The sequence below is a fragment of the Molothrus aeneus genome, chromosome 12 (genome assembly GCF_037042795.1).
Source record: "Molothrus aeneus isolate 106 chromosome 12, BPBGC_Maene_1.0, whole genome shotgun sequence".
NCBI classification, from domain to species: domain Eukaryota; kingdom Metazoa; phylum Chordata; class Aves; order Passeriformes; family Icteridae; genus Molothrus; species Molothrus aeneus.
The window spans coordinates 2490299-2507139 of record NC_089657.1 but is presented as its reverse complement, the minus strand read 5'-3'; the positions used below and the strand labels follow the sequence as shown (position 1 = coordinate 2507139).

Below are 16841 nucleotides of genomic sequence, written 5' to 3'. Positions count from 1 at the left end.
CACCGTGTGAGGATTTATCTCAGCAATTGCTGTGGTTGCTGGCACAGTTATCGCCATCACCATCCAAAGGCAGATAAAGCCCTCTAGGGCTGCTCTTGCAGGAGGTGAGAGGGGAACAGGAGGGCAAATTTGGGGTGTGGAGGCAGAGCTCAGGCACAGGGGGGACCTGCAGCCCCCATTGCCCTGGGTCTCTGCTTCCCCTTGTGTGCCCACAAATCCACCCAGAGCTGCCAGTCCTTGTCCTGTGGGTCAGACACTGCCTAAATTCCCTCCTCCTTTGCAGCATTATAAACTTTATTTTGATATATTTGATTTTTAGACCCTTGTAGAGTTTTAGTAATAGCATTTCCCCCTTTCTGGTTATGGCATAACCAGTATTTTGTCCTGTGTTCAATATTAATATCTGCTTTATTGTTCTATTCTAATTACAATCTCATTATGAAAGGGGCCCTATGTTTTCCTGTGACAGATATTGCATCTCATTGTTAGTGAATCTTGGTTATTCCATGCTTATTGTTATTAATAATTTGTAGCAATTGGATTGGAATTAGAATATTACTTTGCTAAATCACTTTTGCTGCTAATTAAGGCGCTGTGTGTGACATTGTTTCACTCCAAACATCATCGTCCTTTTCAGCCTGCTCTAATTACCTGTAACTCACTCATTTCAGCTCAGAAATCAGGTCTGTTCATCAAACTCCTTCGAGCTCTGCCGCGGTGGGAGCTGCTCTTGGTGGCAATGAAAAGTTCTCGTGGCCAAAGATATTTGTAATGACAAATGCACCTTTCAGTGCAGCCCCGGAGCTCCTCAGAAACAGAATAATTGTCCTCAATGCTTCCAAACACAATGGAAGGAGGAGGGTTCTGAGGGAAAATGTCGCTGTCGAGGCGGTCACGACATAAAGCAGAGACCACAAGCAGTCTCAGCTGGCAACACTTTATTATTGAACATGGCTGATTTTTATACACTTTCCAATTGTTTATCTTTCTTCTATCTTTACTATTGGCCACAATAAATCAACATAATACTATTGGTGAGAAGTTATAGTGACTTAATTAACTTTCTAAAAATGTTTCATCCAGCTGCAAAGTTCTTCTGTCTTTCTTCTCTCAGTCTCCTTAGCTACAGCCTTAAAAAGAGCTCCTTATCAGTTTCTTCTTACTTCTCAACTTCTTCTCACTCCTTTAACTAACAAGCCCGCTGTTAGCCCCTTCCACAGGAAAAGTGAGAGGTGACTGAAAAATTCCAACTCTTCAAGGCATCAGCAAGGAAGTCGCTGCGGCTTTAAATTGTCTCCTCTGCGAGGTCAGATCTGTCACACTGTTTGCTGGGGTGATGTTTCCTCTGGAGCAGGAGCAGCAGCAGCAGCAGCTCTTCGTTATTTGCCTGGGAGCTTTGCTCACTTTGGTGCCGAGCAAACAGGAGACACACAGAGGTCGTGCTTGAGTCGCCAGTGGACGCTCACGTTAATGGCCAGGGGGTTCCTGGTGTGTGCCTGGCACCAGCAGGGCTCTGTCCCAGCGACAGAACCTCTGACATGTCCTGAATATTGCAGCAGTTTGAGGAAAAGCAGAGAAAAAAGGGTTTATTTCTGCACAGTTCTTCCTGCGGCCGTTTTAGGGGAGTGTAAAAAAGGTGTGGAAAAGGTGCAGATGTTTGTGCTGGAGTTGTTCTGCAAACAAACCTGCGCACACACAGGCAGCAGCTTCACCTTCCTTGTGTCAAGGAATCACAGAGTGATGGAAAAGTTTGGGTTGGGAGGGGTCTAAAAGCCCATCCAGTGCCACCCCTGCCATGGCAGGGCCACCTCCCACTGTCCCAGGTGCTCCAGCCCCAGTGTCCAGCCTGGCCTTGGGCCCTGCCAGGGATCCAGGGGCAGCCCCAGCTGCTCTGGGCACCCTGGGCCAGTTTATATCTGTATTTATTTATATTGGCTCCCCCGAGGTTTTACACAGTGGCAGAGGTAGAGAAGGGATTCTTCCCAGGAATATTAATTTGGTTTTACTTTAACAATCTTCAGAATTTAATGGTAAAGTTAGAAAAGACAGGTTTGGTCGCTGGGTTTACCTGGGGATTTCAGGGTGGGTATAAATGGCTGTGGGAAGAATCAGGGAGTCACAGAATCAGAATGGTTTGGGTTGGAAGGGTCCCTAAAGATCATTTATTTCCAACCCCATCCATGGCAGGGACACCTTTTGCTATCCCAGGTTGTTCCAGTTCTGTCCAGCCTGGCCTTGGGCACTGCCAGGGATGCAGGGGCAGCCCCAGCTGCTCTGGGCACCTGTGCCAGGTGTCAGCACCCCCAGCTCCAGCAGCATCCCTGCACCCCAGGGAGGAAGGCTCTGGGGCAGGCAGGGATTCAGGCACCACTCCAGCACCACTGCAAAGCCAAGGAAAGGTTCTTTCCATGGCAGGTTATTTCTGTGCACCGATCTCCAGTCTGGATGGGTTGTTTACCACCGGATTTCCTCAAAAGCAGATGCCAAGCTCGTTATCATTTGGGAGAATTGTCTGGGGAAGGAGCAGCCTGTTGGTAAATCAGAGCTCATTGTCCCTTGGGAGTGGCCTCTCCTCTGGGGTGTTGCTGGGTGCCCTTGGCCAGGCTGGGTTTGTTTTGTTTCACTGCCCAGCAGGTGCCCAGGCTGCCGCTCCAAAACCTTGGGATAGTCTCCATCTCACCCTAAAATATTTAGGGTGCTTTAGAGTAAAATCTATCCAAACTTTGGCTCAATCCTCAGAAAGGATTCCCCCCCAGCCCCCATGTGATTTATGGAATGCAATTTCTTCATCCTCTAACATTGTCTCACTTCATACACTTATGCCAAATCGTTTTTTGATGATTTATTACTTTTCCTACAGCTTATAAAAAATTGGGTATCAATACAATGTCAACAAAACTGTAGGGGTTAATCTCCAGTAACTTACTGAGCATTAATCAGATTCATATTTCAGTCATATTAGTCTAAAGCTACTAAAATCACTGATGGTATAATGCAACTTAAATCAGAATATAATGTGATACCTCCAACTTCTGTTTCTATTTAGATTTATTCTGATTTACACTGAACATGGCAGAAATAAAAAACTTTTCTCTGTGTCTTCCTTGTACATTTGTGAGTTTGCAAAACACAAATAGTTTGCTCTAGGCCAGAGAAAATGTAACAATTTATGCAACAGATATTGAATTCATATTTGCCTGACAAGTGACCTTATCAGCTATAACTTGTCATCTCCTAATTAGTCTACATTTATTTTATTCACTCAATTAACCCCCAGCCTCTCCAGGAGATAAGTTGGCGAGACACGAAATTATGTGTGGTGCTTCAATTAAAATGGTGCTGCACATGTACTCCACAAATTTGCCTTAAAGAAAGGTAAACCTCATTAATATCCCACCAGCCTGACTGCAAATTAAAATGGTTTTATTGCCAGTGATGCCACTGACTTTCAGTGCTCACTGTCAGGGAACAATAATGTCTTTTCTTCAAATAATCTAAGAAAAATCACATAAAACACAGTGAGATTTAGAGAGCAGACATATCTATGTATTCTTAAACTCTCCTTCCCAAAGAAATGCCCAAGTTCTTCATTAAAAAAAAAATCTACAGATTAAGAGTGACCTGAAAGGTGAGCACCTAGAATTTGTATGGAAAAGAACAAAATTCTATGAACAGAATCCAGCCTGATTCCTATTTTGTGCCTTGAAATAACTTGGGTTAAGTGTTTTGGATAAAAATCTGAACCACACCAACAACAGAAATTCATGCAAACTTTAAGGAAAGCAAACCTGAATGAAGATTTCTGTCCCAGTTTGATATGTGTAAAATGCTTTTGCATATGCACAACTAATTTACAGGAGGAATTGAGACAGGAGAATTGTTGTCAGCCCAAAGGTGGACATCCACTGCATGTCAAAATAATCAAACAAACATTTATTGTATTGCACTGACATTTTACCAGATGTCTGCATAGTTTTCAAGATATTAGGGATGTGAAAACACAAACACACAGAAAATGAATGTGGTGAAATAGGACGTGTTGTAAATTCAGCTGGATGCAATTACTGAGGAGAGGGAACATGGCACACCCTCCTCTCTTTGCTTGGAAACTCTGCAGTCTAAATCTCCTGAAATTAGAGCTGAATCCATCATTGATTATGTCACTGCCCAGAAATATGGCCTTGGGCAGATTTGTCATAACTCTGCTGGTGATGCTGCACCGTGGCCATCACTCAGGAGGATACAATTTCCCAAGCACCACAAGTCAAGCAAATGTGCTCTCAGCAGCCTTGTGGGACAAGCTCTGCTGCAGATGGATGGCACCAGGCCGAGATGGATGGCAGGGACAGGGCAGCTCCTCACACACCTCTGGGGTGTGATCGGGCTGGGAGCATCAGGGAAGGGCAGGCACTTCCACTCTGAATCCCACAGAAACCAGGGGAAAAGGGAAGTGCTGGCTGCCCATCCCTGGAGCTGTCCAAGGCCAGGTTGGGCTTGGAGCAGCCTGGGACAGTGGGAGGTGTCCCTGCCCATGGCAAGGGTGGGACTGGATGGGATTTAGGGTCCTTCCAACCCAAACCATTGTGTAGTTCAATGATCCAGCCTGCACTCAACACTTGGCCTTTTGTGTTCACATCCTGAAAATCTCCAACATCTCTATATTTATTGATTTATTTATATTATTATAAATTAATTAATTATATAATGTATTAATATGTAATATGCAATATGTAATATACAACACATAATATGATATATACTATATACTATATGCTATATACTATATAATATATAATAAATACTATATAATATATAATATATACTATATAATAAATATATAATATATAAGATGATATAAGATATAAGATATAATATATAAGATATAATAAATATATAGTATATACTATATACTATATAATATATAAGATATAATATGTTACATATTGCATATTACATGTAATACATATTAATAGATATTGTTATATTTATTAACACCTCTTGATTTATTTTGTTTTATAATCTCATCCATATATTATTTCCCCTTTTTGGATTTCACCTTTCTGTTTCATTTCACTTTGTCTTTGCATTTATTACATTCCACTGCTCACATTACCCCCACAATTTTAACACTCCGTCCCAGTTCAAGTGATCACAAGCAGCCCCTACATGGAGTGTCCTCTTTTCTTTGGCATCAAAACACTTTCCATAATTTTTTTTTCCCCCAATCTGCTGCAGTTTGAATTCCACCACTGGCAGAGATGAGATGACTAATCCAATTTCCCTCTATGCAAAGAGTCCTCTTGCATTTCTCTCTGCACTTCTACTTTTTCCCTGAATAGCCGTCATTTAATGCCCCGTTATCTTGGATGGCACTCATTTAGTGGTTTATTAAGCAGTAATTCAGCAGCCTGTTATCAGTTCCTCCTAGAGCTGGGGAAAATATGCCAGCCAAGTATGCGAGGTTTCCGCAGAATTACAGCGGTTTTGTGATTTTTGGATTAGAGAAAAATTACCCCAAAGTAATAGATATGAAATGTTTTCCCTGCATTTCATTATTGGCCCGGTGCTAAAGCTCCCATCAGGCTATTCCTGCTGTAGATTGTCTGATTTTTATTTCTTTTTCCAACCCAAGCAGCGAAATTCTACAAAAAACACAGAGAACTCAATGGACTGAGAAGTCTTAAACCTGGACTCACTTTTTCTCCTGCACTCATGTCCTTTCTGAATGTTTCCAGGTGGGAAGGAGACATAAATTAATTTTTAAAGCTTCTTAAAAACCAGGGAGTTGAAGTGAAATAATGGGAAAGGGCAGAACCCAAAGTGTGAAGGGATCAATGTAAATCCCAGCTGGAAAAAAATGGGTTTGCAAAACGATTTTGATGACAGAATAGGTGAAGGCTTGATTGGAAATTACAACTCGTAAAAGTTGATGAAAATAGTATTTTTTAATAATAAATCATTCCTGTTTCCTAAAATGGCTGGATTTTAACAAATAATGGAAGAAGAGATAAAAGGGAAGAGGTGAGAGGGTGATGGAGCAGCTGAACTGGCACTGGCCAAGGAACAGCTGCCAGAGTTAGGGAATTTTTCGTATCTGCTCATGAAAAGCATTTCAGGCTCTGGTTTCCCTCTGGAAACTTGCACAGGAGGTACAGGAGGACAAATGGCACAAACTCTTCCCATCTGGCTTTCCATGTTCTCCAGGCTCCTCTCTGGGTGACACCTTGGAAAGGGTCAACAGGGACACCTCAAACCCCAGGTTTGGGCTGCTGCTGTTCCTGTGCAGCTTTAAAATGGCATCAAACACTGACATTAGGAGAGGAAAGAGTATCTAAACAGCATCACTTGCAATTTTCCCTGGATTTTCAGCCTGCTGACATGGGCAGCAACATTTCCACCTCACGTGTCCCTGGCTCACAGCCCTTCCTGCTGACCCTTCCCTTTCCAGCTCTGCTCCAAGGCAGAATTTGAGTGCAGCCCTATCAGCCTGCATTTCCCCCCTCCTTTCAGCTGGGTTTTGTTTTGTTGTTTATGCTGTCATTTCTTTTTTTTTTTTTTTTTTTTGTAGAGCACATCAGATAAAGGTCATTTTTCCTTGAATGGAAAAGCACAGTGATTTTGACAGTGAGACATTCCCAGCTTGCTCTACATCAGAAATGTTGATATTAGCTCCTCTAAAATAGAGAGCAGAGACAAAAATTGCCTGAGTACTCAGTGGCTGGCAGTCATTTCCCAAAAAAGGAGCATTTGCAAAGTTATGCTTGTGACTTCTGCTAAATTCCAGGGTGCCATTACTGGAAGGATTTTAACTTCATTTGCGTTCACTCAGGAAAAGAAAAAATCATCATGAAGGTATTAAACAGCCACAAAAGATGATGGCTTCAAATAGTGTCTTTTGGCTGATCCATAATCATTTACTTTGGCAATTTTATTGGGGAACATTAAGGCTGATCACTAACTCTGTGTTCCTAATTATTTCTGAAATATTGTGCTGTTTTCTGTGCTGAAATGCAGAACGAGCAGAGCAGTGGGCTGGTTGGGATTGCAATGTTCTAACTGGGTTTTAATCAATGAGTGATAATGAGAGCTTGTGTTTTGACTTTCCCTTCTTAATTGCCAGTAATAAAGCAGATCCTCATTGATGATATTTAGCAGAGTTCAGTTCCATTCATCTCTGTTTATTCTATTTATTTTGAAAATGCCTGGGAGCTTTCAGCGGGCTAGACACAATAACAGAATATTCAATGCTAATTATATTTTCCTTGCCTGATATTTTCCACAACAGAGGATGATCCTGCCTTTTCCTGGGGAATGGTTGCATCTCCCTGTTTTCAGCAGGTTTCTGGAATGCAGGAGGAGTCAAAGGATAAAACCATGTCCAGTGAAATCCCAACCACGTTTTGCTATTTAAATCTCTATTTCCCTTCTGCTGCTCATGATAGTTAAGATTTTTTTTGGTTTTTTTTTTTTTTTTTTGGCCAAAATAAGAATTAAACATAAATATTCTCAAGATGAGGCACATCTGCAAGTGCTGCTGGCCAAAAAAACTCATCCTACCCAAACAGCCACAAAAAAGCCACATGAGGTCTGATTTATCTCAGGTAGATCTTCACTGGCCAATTGTCAATTTTGCAACCTGATTTTTGGTTAAGAAAGACCATTTTTTTCCTAAAAGTATAAGTTCCAAATTTAGTTTTGATCCTTCAAATGGATGCCAGTACTGTGATGACAAATGCAAGTGAATCAGTCAGTCAATACAATAAATATTTTGATAATATCCTGACTGAATCATCTAATTTAAATCAAGACCTGCCTTAGGTTTAAAATGTTTTAAATATCCCTTGCATTCCTCTTCAATTATATGTAAGAAAATAAAGAGTTTTTTAATCTTGCCTGGATCATTGCTTGAGATGATTTATACCCCAAGATTTTCTTCCTGAGTTATCAATCATCTGAAAGCAAGAAGTAGGTGGCAGCCTGAAATTTCTATATCAGATCTTTCTGTGTCCCGAGGAATTTTTGCCGTGGCAGTAATTTGGGCTACAAAAATAAATGGTCTTCATGTGTTTTTCTATTATCTTCATGATCTCAATTATTTCAAAGTGTTATCCCAGGATATAAACCTTGTTATCTACATATAAAATCATCACTGATGTCAGGGTCTTGCAGCAATTCCTGACTGGTTTATTCATGCCTCTTACTTCAGCCCTAGTGAGAAAAACAAGCATCTGGGAAGGAGCCATTTTGTTCCAGCTATTCAAAATAAATAAACCAAATTTAAATAACTTCTACAAGGAGCTTAAACACCCATCTGCATGATAGTGCTGTAGAATGGAGATTGTATCTGGATTTCTACAAGGTCTGAGACTCTCAGTGCTGCAGAACCAAAATGCAACTTCACATTACAACAATTTTGCTGTTGAGCATAAGTGGGAATTACCAAGTGTGGCCTCTGGAAACAAAGATGAATCACTGCTTGCTTTAGTAAATTCAAATTATTTGCAAACAGGTCTCTTCAATGATTTCTCTCCATTCCAGTGTGGCTGGATCTTTGAGTGCAGCAATTCTCCTTTGTCCCCTCTGTCTCCAGAGTCCCTAGATGGGAAAGAAGAGTTGCAAAGACCCAAATGGGTCTGAAATTTCCCCAAATTCCTTTATTGTTTTCCCCTCATTTTCTGTGTAAGCAGAACTGCAATTTCTCATGTTGTTATGTGCTTATTCAAGCCAAGGTTTCACTCTCACATTAAGAAGGCATTGTCAGGGCATCTATCAATGGAATTTGGGAGTCATCACACAATTCCAATGACAAAAATCATCTGAGCCTAATTACTCCCCATCCTCTGAGAGAACAAAGCACAGTTGCATTTTAAACAGAGAAAAGTTAGAAAGAAACAAAGTGCTGGCTTTCTTTAAGTGGCAGGATATTAAATGATATAGCTGTTATCTTCTCCTGCAGCATAAATTATTGAATTAAGCCTTCAGTCAGTTTGGCAACAGTGCCAGATGAATATTACAGGAGTACAATGCAGCAAACAGAATCTGTCATTGGATCTGGGGCTCCCTCAGAACTGGAATTACAGTGAAAAAAATGCTCCTGCCCTCAGTTGGAAAAGGTTCATTATTATTTATTCATCTTGCCTAGTAACACAAAAAACTAATGAAGTTTCATTGAGCAGGGGGCACGTCAGGATTGGTATCCATCAGAGAGGCACATCCCTCCAACTTCATCAGGGATATTTGTCTCCATAATTAGATGTCTGTTCCACCAGAGTTCTCCATCTGAAGGACATGCCCAAGTTCATGACATGAAACAAATCACCCACACTCATGAAAAGGTGATTTTCACCTCTTATTTCACTTGTCTGCAGCTCCCACAATAGCACAAAGTCTTTGGGAAGTCTTTTCATAAAACCAAAAAAAAAAAAAAAAATCAGGCCCAGGTAGGAATTTCAGCACTGTTGCTCACCTATTTGTTTATTTTTCAGCAAAATATTCCATTATTAATACAGGTGACACATTGTGTATTTATAGCCCCTCTCCTGGAGCACCTTTCCATGCATCCCCACAATGAATTCTTCATAAATCTGTGCTCATCTCCAGCAGAAAGCTTAAATCAGTGCAGCTCCACTGAATGCTCTCCACAACCCATCCATTAGGAGCAATTTTCCTTCTCTGCAATGTGAACTCCTGGTCTGGGATCTTTAGGGAATATTTGGGGGTTTGCATGGAACATGGTATCCTGTAAATCTGAAGTTTGATTGCTGTACTCAGGGTGATGGCAGGAGAAAATGTCATATTTTGGCATTTAGGGATCCATCCTAAATTATTCTGGGATTAGAATGTGTGTATCTGCTAGATGAGTAATAAATTCACTGCTACCCAAATATATTCCTAGAAAGTGTTGAAGCAATACTGGTTATTACAGAACTTTTAAAAAATGTTGGGAGTATCTCATTTTGACAAAATCTTTTGTCACTATATATATTTAATTGAAAAAGGCTCATAATTCTCATGACTATGACAGTTTTTGCATAATGCTTCCATAATTATCACCTGTGATATATTACACCCTAATTTTCTATGCTAGATTCTGACAATAAGTTATATTAGGAATTAAATCTGTATTTTATAGCTTGATTGTTTGTTTTCACACCCAAGGAAAATGTGCAGCCAGTCCATAACCTGAGCCTGTTGTTTGCTACATCAGCCTCAGCTCACCCTACCTGCCCACCATAGACATCCTGTTTAAATAACAGGAAAAATATTGGAATATTTGATTCATTTCTCAAGGAAAAAAAAAAAAAATGGCAGGATGCAGAATCGACTTCATGAAAACATTTCAAATTTTTGTGCCATTTAGGGCTGGAGGAGCCCTGATTAAATAAAAGTTTTGTCTCCAAACTCAAATCAAGAGTGGGGTTCTCCAAGGGATCCACAGGCAACTTCCATCCATCACACAGGGGATGAGGGGACAAAAGAAGGGGCACTTGGAGTGCCAGCTCCTGGGAAATGCCAGATTCCAGCCGTGCATCCTTCCATCTGCTTGCCCTCATTATTTTTCAAATCTCAAGGAAGGGGCACAATTTTCCCACTGTCTCCCTGATGGAGAGGCCTCTAGTTGAGACAGGGGAGGTTTAGATTGGATATTAGAGGAAATTTCTTTATGGAAAGGGTTCTAAAGGACTGGAACAGCATCACCATCACTGGAAGTGTTCAAAAAAAGTGTGGATGTGGCAGCTGAGGACATGGTTGAGTGGTGATGGTGCTGGGATGGATGGATGGAATGACGGACGGATGGATGGATGGATGGATGGATGGATGGATGGATGGATGGATGGATGGATGGAGTGATGGATGGATGGATGATGGATGGATGGGTGGATGGATGGAGGGATGGATGATGGATGGATGGATGATGGATGGATGATGGATGGATGGATGGATGGATGGATGGATGGATGGATGGATGATGGATGGATGATGGATGGATGGATGGATGGATGGATGGATGGATGGATGGATGGATGATGGATGGATGATGGATGGATGGATGGATGGATGGATGGATGGATGGAGTGATGGATGGATGGATGATGGATGGATGGGTGGATGGATGGATGGATGGATGATGGATGGATGATGGATGGATGGATGGATGGATGGATGGATGGATGGATGGATGATGGATGGATGATGGATGGATGGATGGATGGATGGATGGATGGATGATGGATGGATGGATGGGTGGATGGATGGATGGATGGATGATGGATGGATGGATGGATGGATGGATGATGGATGGATGATGGATGGATGATGGATGGATGGATGGATGGATGGATGGATGGATGGATGATGGATGGATGATGGATGGATGGATGGATGGATGGATGGATGGATGATGGATGGATGGATGGATGGATGGATGGATGGATGGATGGATGATGGATGGATGATGGATGGATGGATGGATGGATGGATGGATGGAGGGATGGATGGATGGGTGGATGGATGGATGGATGGATGGATGGATGGATGGATGGATGGATGATGGATGGATGGATGGATGGAGGGATGGATGGATGGATGGATGGATGGATGGATGGATGGATGGATGATGGATGGATGATGGATGGATGGATGGGTGGATGGATGGATGGATGGATGATGGATGGATGGATGGATGGATGGATGGAAGGATGGATGGATGATGGATGGATGATGGATGGATGGATGGATGGATGGATGGATGGATGGATGGATGGATGGATTTGTTGCTTTGGAAGTCTTTTCCAGTCTTTTCCAGCTACAATGAATCCATGATTCTGTGCAAGGGATGCCTTGCACTCTTGCCTGTCATTTTAAAGACAGATCCATTTATAAGCCCTGGGCTTGAGTGCCAAATTCCCCATCATTGCTCAGAGTTTTTATGACTTCAGCAGTGGCAGGATTTTCCCGTGTGTGCCTCATCCCTGCCTCCCCTTCTCCCTACATCACAGGGAGATAAATGTCTCCCTGGTTTGGTGTCTGCTAGCAGAGACACTCTGGAATTCCACCAGCACTCCCAGTTTGACTCTTTCAACAGAAGCTGAGACTTGAAAGGAGCCCTGTGTCTCTGGAGCTCTGTACATCAACATCTGAAGGGAGAAAACACATGAAAGCTGAGGGCCCTTTGGGAAAACCCTGCAGGTCTTAGGCTGCTTCTTCCTGCTCAAACCTACAAGATCTAATCTGCCTTTCTGTGTGTCCCTGCTTCAGTCTCAGAGAGCTGGGTGGGCCAGAGGGAACTCTGCCCGTGCTCCTGACAAGCTGCTTTTCTTTCCACACAACATTTTCATGGCCATTTTTCTGCTTCATCTTTTCCCATCTTCTCTCCCAGTGTAAAAATCTGACTCCTTGAAGGGATGTGTGTTACTTTAGGTGGTACCAAGGAGTGTCTCATCCTTTACCTCTCATTTTGCATCTGTCAGGCTCCTTTCAAAGTCCTTGAACTCCCTGGTCCAGGCCTTTGAGGAAGGAAATAATAATTCCATTCTGCTTCTGACAAGATTCAATCAAAAACCCCAGGGAAACACTCCATGACATTTAAAAACCTGTGCACCCCATAAACTCCCTGTCTTCCAATTACAAATTACCCATATCTTCAGCTGAAAAATTAAACAGATTTTGAAGAAGTTGGATTTTTCATAGTTTTTCTGCTGTCATTAGAAGGGGGAAGGGTTTAATTCACCTGTCCCATCCCTTTTGCTGGAGCTGACAGGTGTTTTACTATCACACTGATTTAAAAGACGCCTCTTAATCAGGTGTCAGCTTTGGCCCATAAAGTCATATTAATGTTTTGGATCAGATATGAAGCTCTATCTAAGGCACATTAAGAAAGATTCATTAGAAACTCACTACCCCTGGAATTTACAGCCTTCCTGGAACTTAATAGCCTGGATAAATTCCTCCTTATCTGGTTTGCTTATGTGAATTATGGCAGTTTTGCATTTAGAAGCTTCTCCTCGCGATCTTCCATGAGGATTCTCTGATATGCTGCATCCAGAATCATGGAATGGTCAGGGTTGGAAGGGACATTAAAACTCATTCACTTTCACCCCACAGGGACACCTTCCACTGTCCCAGGTTGTTCCAAATCTTGTCCATCCTGGCCTTGGACAATTCCAGGGATGGGGCAGTCACAGTTTCTTTGTTCTCCCAGCACACCAGAATTCCCCATTTCTGGTCCTGGAGCAGTGAATCCTCTGGAGTTTGGCTCCTTGGAGCTGATTCTCCCAGGCAAACCTAAAACCTCTCCCTGCAAATAGATCATGATGTTTCTGGGGCAATCTCAATTGCACCAAACAGATTTTATCTGCTATCACCGAGCAGCTTGGAGTGATGGTAATTCCAACTCCACTTTGCAAAAAATCCTAATGGGAAGGAAGCTCTGTGCAGCAAAGGGATAAAAGTCAGCTAATTTACAACATTGGCCTGCTGAGTTATCCATACTCCCATTGCAGCCTGGGCCTGGGCCAGCCTAAACTGCTCCTGGAATGTTCCCTTTTGCAGTTCCAGCTGGGCAGAGACCTCACAAGGAGCTGATTATGAATCCAGCCAGAGTCAGAAATAGGAAAGAACAGGGAAGGGGATTTGGCTGGAAATTAGGTTGGTCAAGTGTGAACTCCAGATTTGTTCTTCTTTCTCCCTGTCTGGATAAGGAAGAGCATAAATATCTAAATATTTACTATGGCTGAGTAAAACCTCTTGAACTGAATTTGACAGGAATATCAGGGTGTGACATATCCACCCATTGTCCATACACCAGTGACTGAGGAGCACTGGGGCACCCCCTGCTTCTTTCATAATTATGGAAAATCAGAGTTCCTCCTCTTCCATTAGCACTCTGTTAATGCCTGGATTGGCTGAAGACAATATCATGTAATGAATGAAGGAATGATGATTCGTTTTCCTGCTTTAGCTTTGAATTCAGGCTGGCATAATTATGGTCTTTAAGGAGATCAAACTGATTTGGTACCATAAAGAAATAAATTTTAATTTCTTATCAAACATTCCATAACAAGAGTTTATATTTACTTTCAAGCACTATGCTGAGGATTCACACATGATTTTTATGTATAGAAACGATACATTTAGGCAAATATTCATATTCCAATTGATTGTTTAAAAAATCCAAACTATTTAAACCTTAACGAAAGCAAACAGCCCTACAAAAATGCATTTGTCATGTGTATCTCTGGAGAAATCATGGTGACGGTATTGAACCTGGAGGATGGAGAAGAAATATATGGCCATTCTCTATAGGAAACACAAAAGGATGCATCAGGAAATTAGAAATGACCAGCCTGACCTTTTCTATAAATAAGAGATGGACTCCTAGGACACCATTGGCTCTGAGAGTGCACATCATTTCTCACAAATTTGATGTTATTCTCTGCTGCAGATCAGCCAGCGAGGAAAGGATATTAAAGAGAGAACAAAACAACAGCAAGAAGCTGCCTTTACTAAAATTCATGGCAGTATTTTTGTGACAGGGACTGTGGCATGTCCACTGGAAAGCTGTAAAATATTGTGTCCTCATTCTACACATTAAGGGCATGGGAAGGGGATGTAAAATTAAGATATTCAATAGCCTGCAAATGACAAATGAGTCTAAATTCTATTTAGTAGAAAACATGGGAAATTAATCCCAGTTTTACCAAAATATTTACATTTTTATGAGGTGAAGTAGGGGTTTTTATGTACATCAGGTAGTTCACCACTGGCCCTGTTGGGTACAGGGATTTAAAATGCAGAACAATGATCCCTGGGTCATTTTGTGGCTTCAGAAAAACTTCTCCCTGGCAGTTTCTTCTGGGAAGGTAACAAGAAGGACTGAGGAAATGAACCCAGAAGGGAAGCAAATTCCTCCCAAAGAAAAGACAAGTCAAAGGGTCAATTGTAGCAACAGTGAAAAAAGAAGTCTTCAAATTTCAGTCAAGGCACTAAGCCCAGAAGAGTGGCAGGACAAGGAACAAAGATTATTTAAGCATCCCAGAGAGCTGCTCTGCCTTGCCCTCGTGGTTTGCTGAACAAATTGTCTTCTCCCCTGCTCCCCAGAGCAAGGAAGATCACAGTGAAATAAACAAATAGTTCTGTTTTGCCTTGCAATCAATCATTTAATTTTAGATATGATATAAAAGTTGATTATGTAATGCTACTCCTGTTTAAAAAGGATTGAAAAAAAGGAGGGAAAAAACCCCAAAACACCAATAAACAAGCAAAGAAAAACCCCATCAACAACCCTAAACCCAGTATAAAAAAAATCATACATAAAATATACAAAAATAATATCTCAAGGGATGGGAAGGGTTAGAGGAGAAGGGGGTGAGTGATTCCTTTAGACTATGCTGTGAGCAGGGAACACCAAACCAGCACCACAATTCCATAATTCCATCCTTTCCTGCTGCCACTCCTGATGCACAGCACCAGGAGAAGGTGGATGGGCACATTTGGGAGCTTCCGTGGGAAACACGCAAAGAAGCTTCACTGTCACCTGCAAAATAAATCAGCAGCAGCTGAGCTCTGCGATTTTATCATCAATCAGCCTTGAAATATTCCCTCCTTAACAGTCCAGTGTCTGCAGGTGGATTCTCTGGTGGATATAACAGCAGACCTCACCTTGCAGCAGAAAGCAAAGGACTCCAAAGGACAATTTTATGTGGAAGGACACGCTAAAGACACCTAATCTGAAATTATTGTTTTTCTTTCACAGGGGAAGAAACCCTTCATGGGCCTATTTTTATCCAAGAGCCATACGATATCACTTATTCCATGGGCTCAGCAAATCCAGAGATCCTCCTGAACTGCACAGCTAAAGGATATCCTCTGCCATACTACAGGTGAAGTCAACCTTGGGGAAATACTGTCTCACTGTGACTCTTTGGATTGTGTTTTAGTCACTGCACTACCAGAAATAAACGCCCCAAAATCTGTTGAGTGCTCACAGCAAGAATATACAAAGTTTAGAGTAAATTTTGAGGAATGAAGGAAAAATATTTTTCCTGCTTTGCTGTAAAGAAAATTAACACAGGAAAACAAAATAATTGAAAATCATCCCCAACGTATTTAAAAATGTACAGAATTAATTCTGAATCCACAGAACAGCTGTGAAAAATGGGAGAATGGAAACACTGAGCATCTGTACTCGATAAAACTTTCCATACATTAATAAATGCTTGGAAAGCAGAAGAGCAACATCCTTCCCTTTTCTAATTCCAGCATTTCATGTTCATATTCATGGTGTTTGTTTAGAGAAACAGTTCCAATACCTATACAAGAATCACTTAACAAAACCTTGGTACAGAGGATTTTTTGTTTATTTGGTAACTATGGATTCATTTCTTACAATATAACTTGTTGCCACAAGGATTTGGAAATCCAAGTTGGATAAGAGGAAAAGCTGAGAATCTAGGGAAAAAAAAAAAAAAAAGACATTGTGCTTTCTTCAGAAAATAATGGAGAAAGTAATGGTTGAGTTGAAGGAAAATTATATATAAAGAATAAATCATTCATGCAAGGCATGAAAGAAAATAAGGTGCTATCAAATGCTTAGAGAATATTTATTGAAGAGATTTGAACTGCTCCCACCAGAGCCTTCCCTGGAAAGGGCCACCACTGGTTATCAGCTTGGCTTTTGGACTTCATGGCTTGATTTGTGCCCAGCCATTGTGTTAGGAAAGGAACCTTTAATATATTTAATTTTCTTTATGAAAGGAACCCTCAATTTCCTTTATTAAAGGAACCCTCAATTTCCTTTATGAAAGGAACCCTCAATTTCCTTTATTAAAGGAACCCTCAAT

At 41.4% G+C, this 16841-nt stretch overlaps 1 protein-coding gene across 3 annotated transcripts in view; it reads left to right on the top strand.

Annotated features, from left to right (window-relative positions):
• Positions 1-16841, top strand: part of LOC136561650 (contactin-6-like) — a 130939-nt gene that overhangs the window by 30384 nt on the left and 83714 nt on the right. For all 3 annotated transcript variants that reach the window (XM_066558056.1, XM_066558055.1, XM_066558053.1), the window contains one exon: positions 15755-15881. In XM_066558056.1, coding sequence (XP_066414153.1) covers positions 15814-15881 — 68 coding nt within the window. In that variant the 5' untranslated portion in view covers positions 15755-15813. The remainder of the gene's footprint in view (positions 1-15754; positions 15882-16841) is intronic.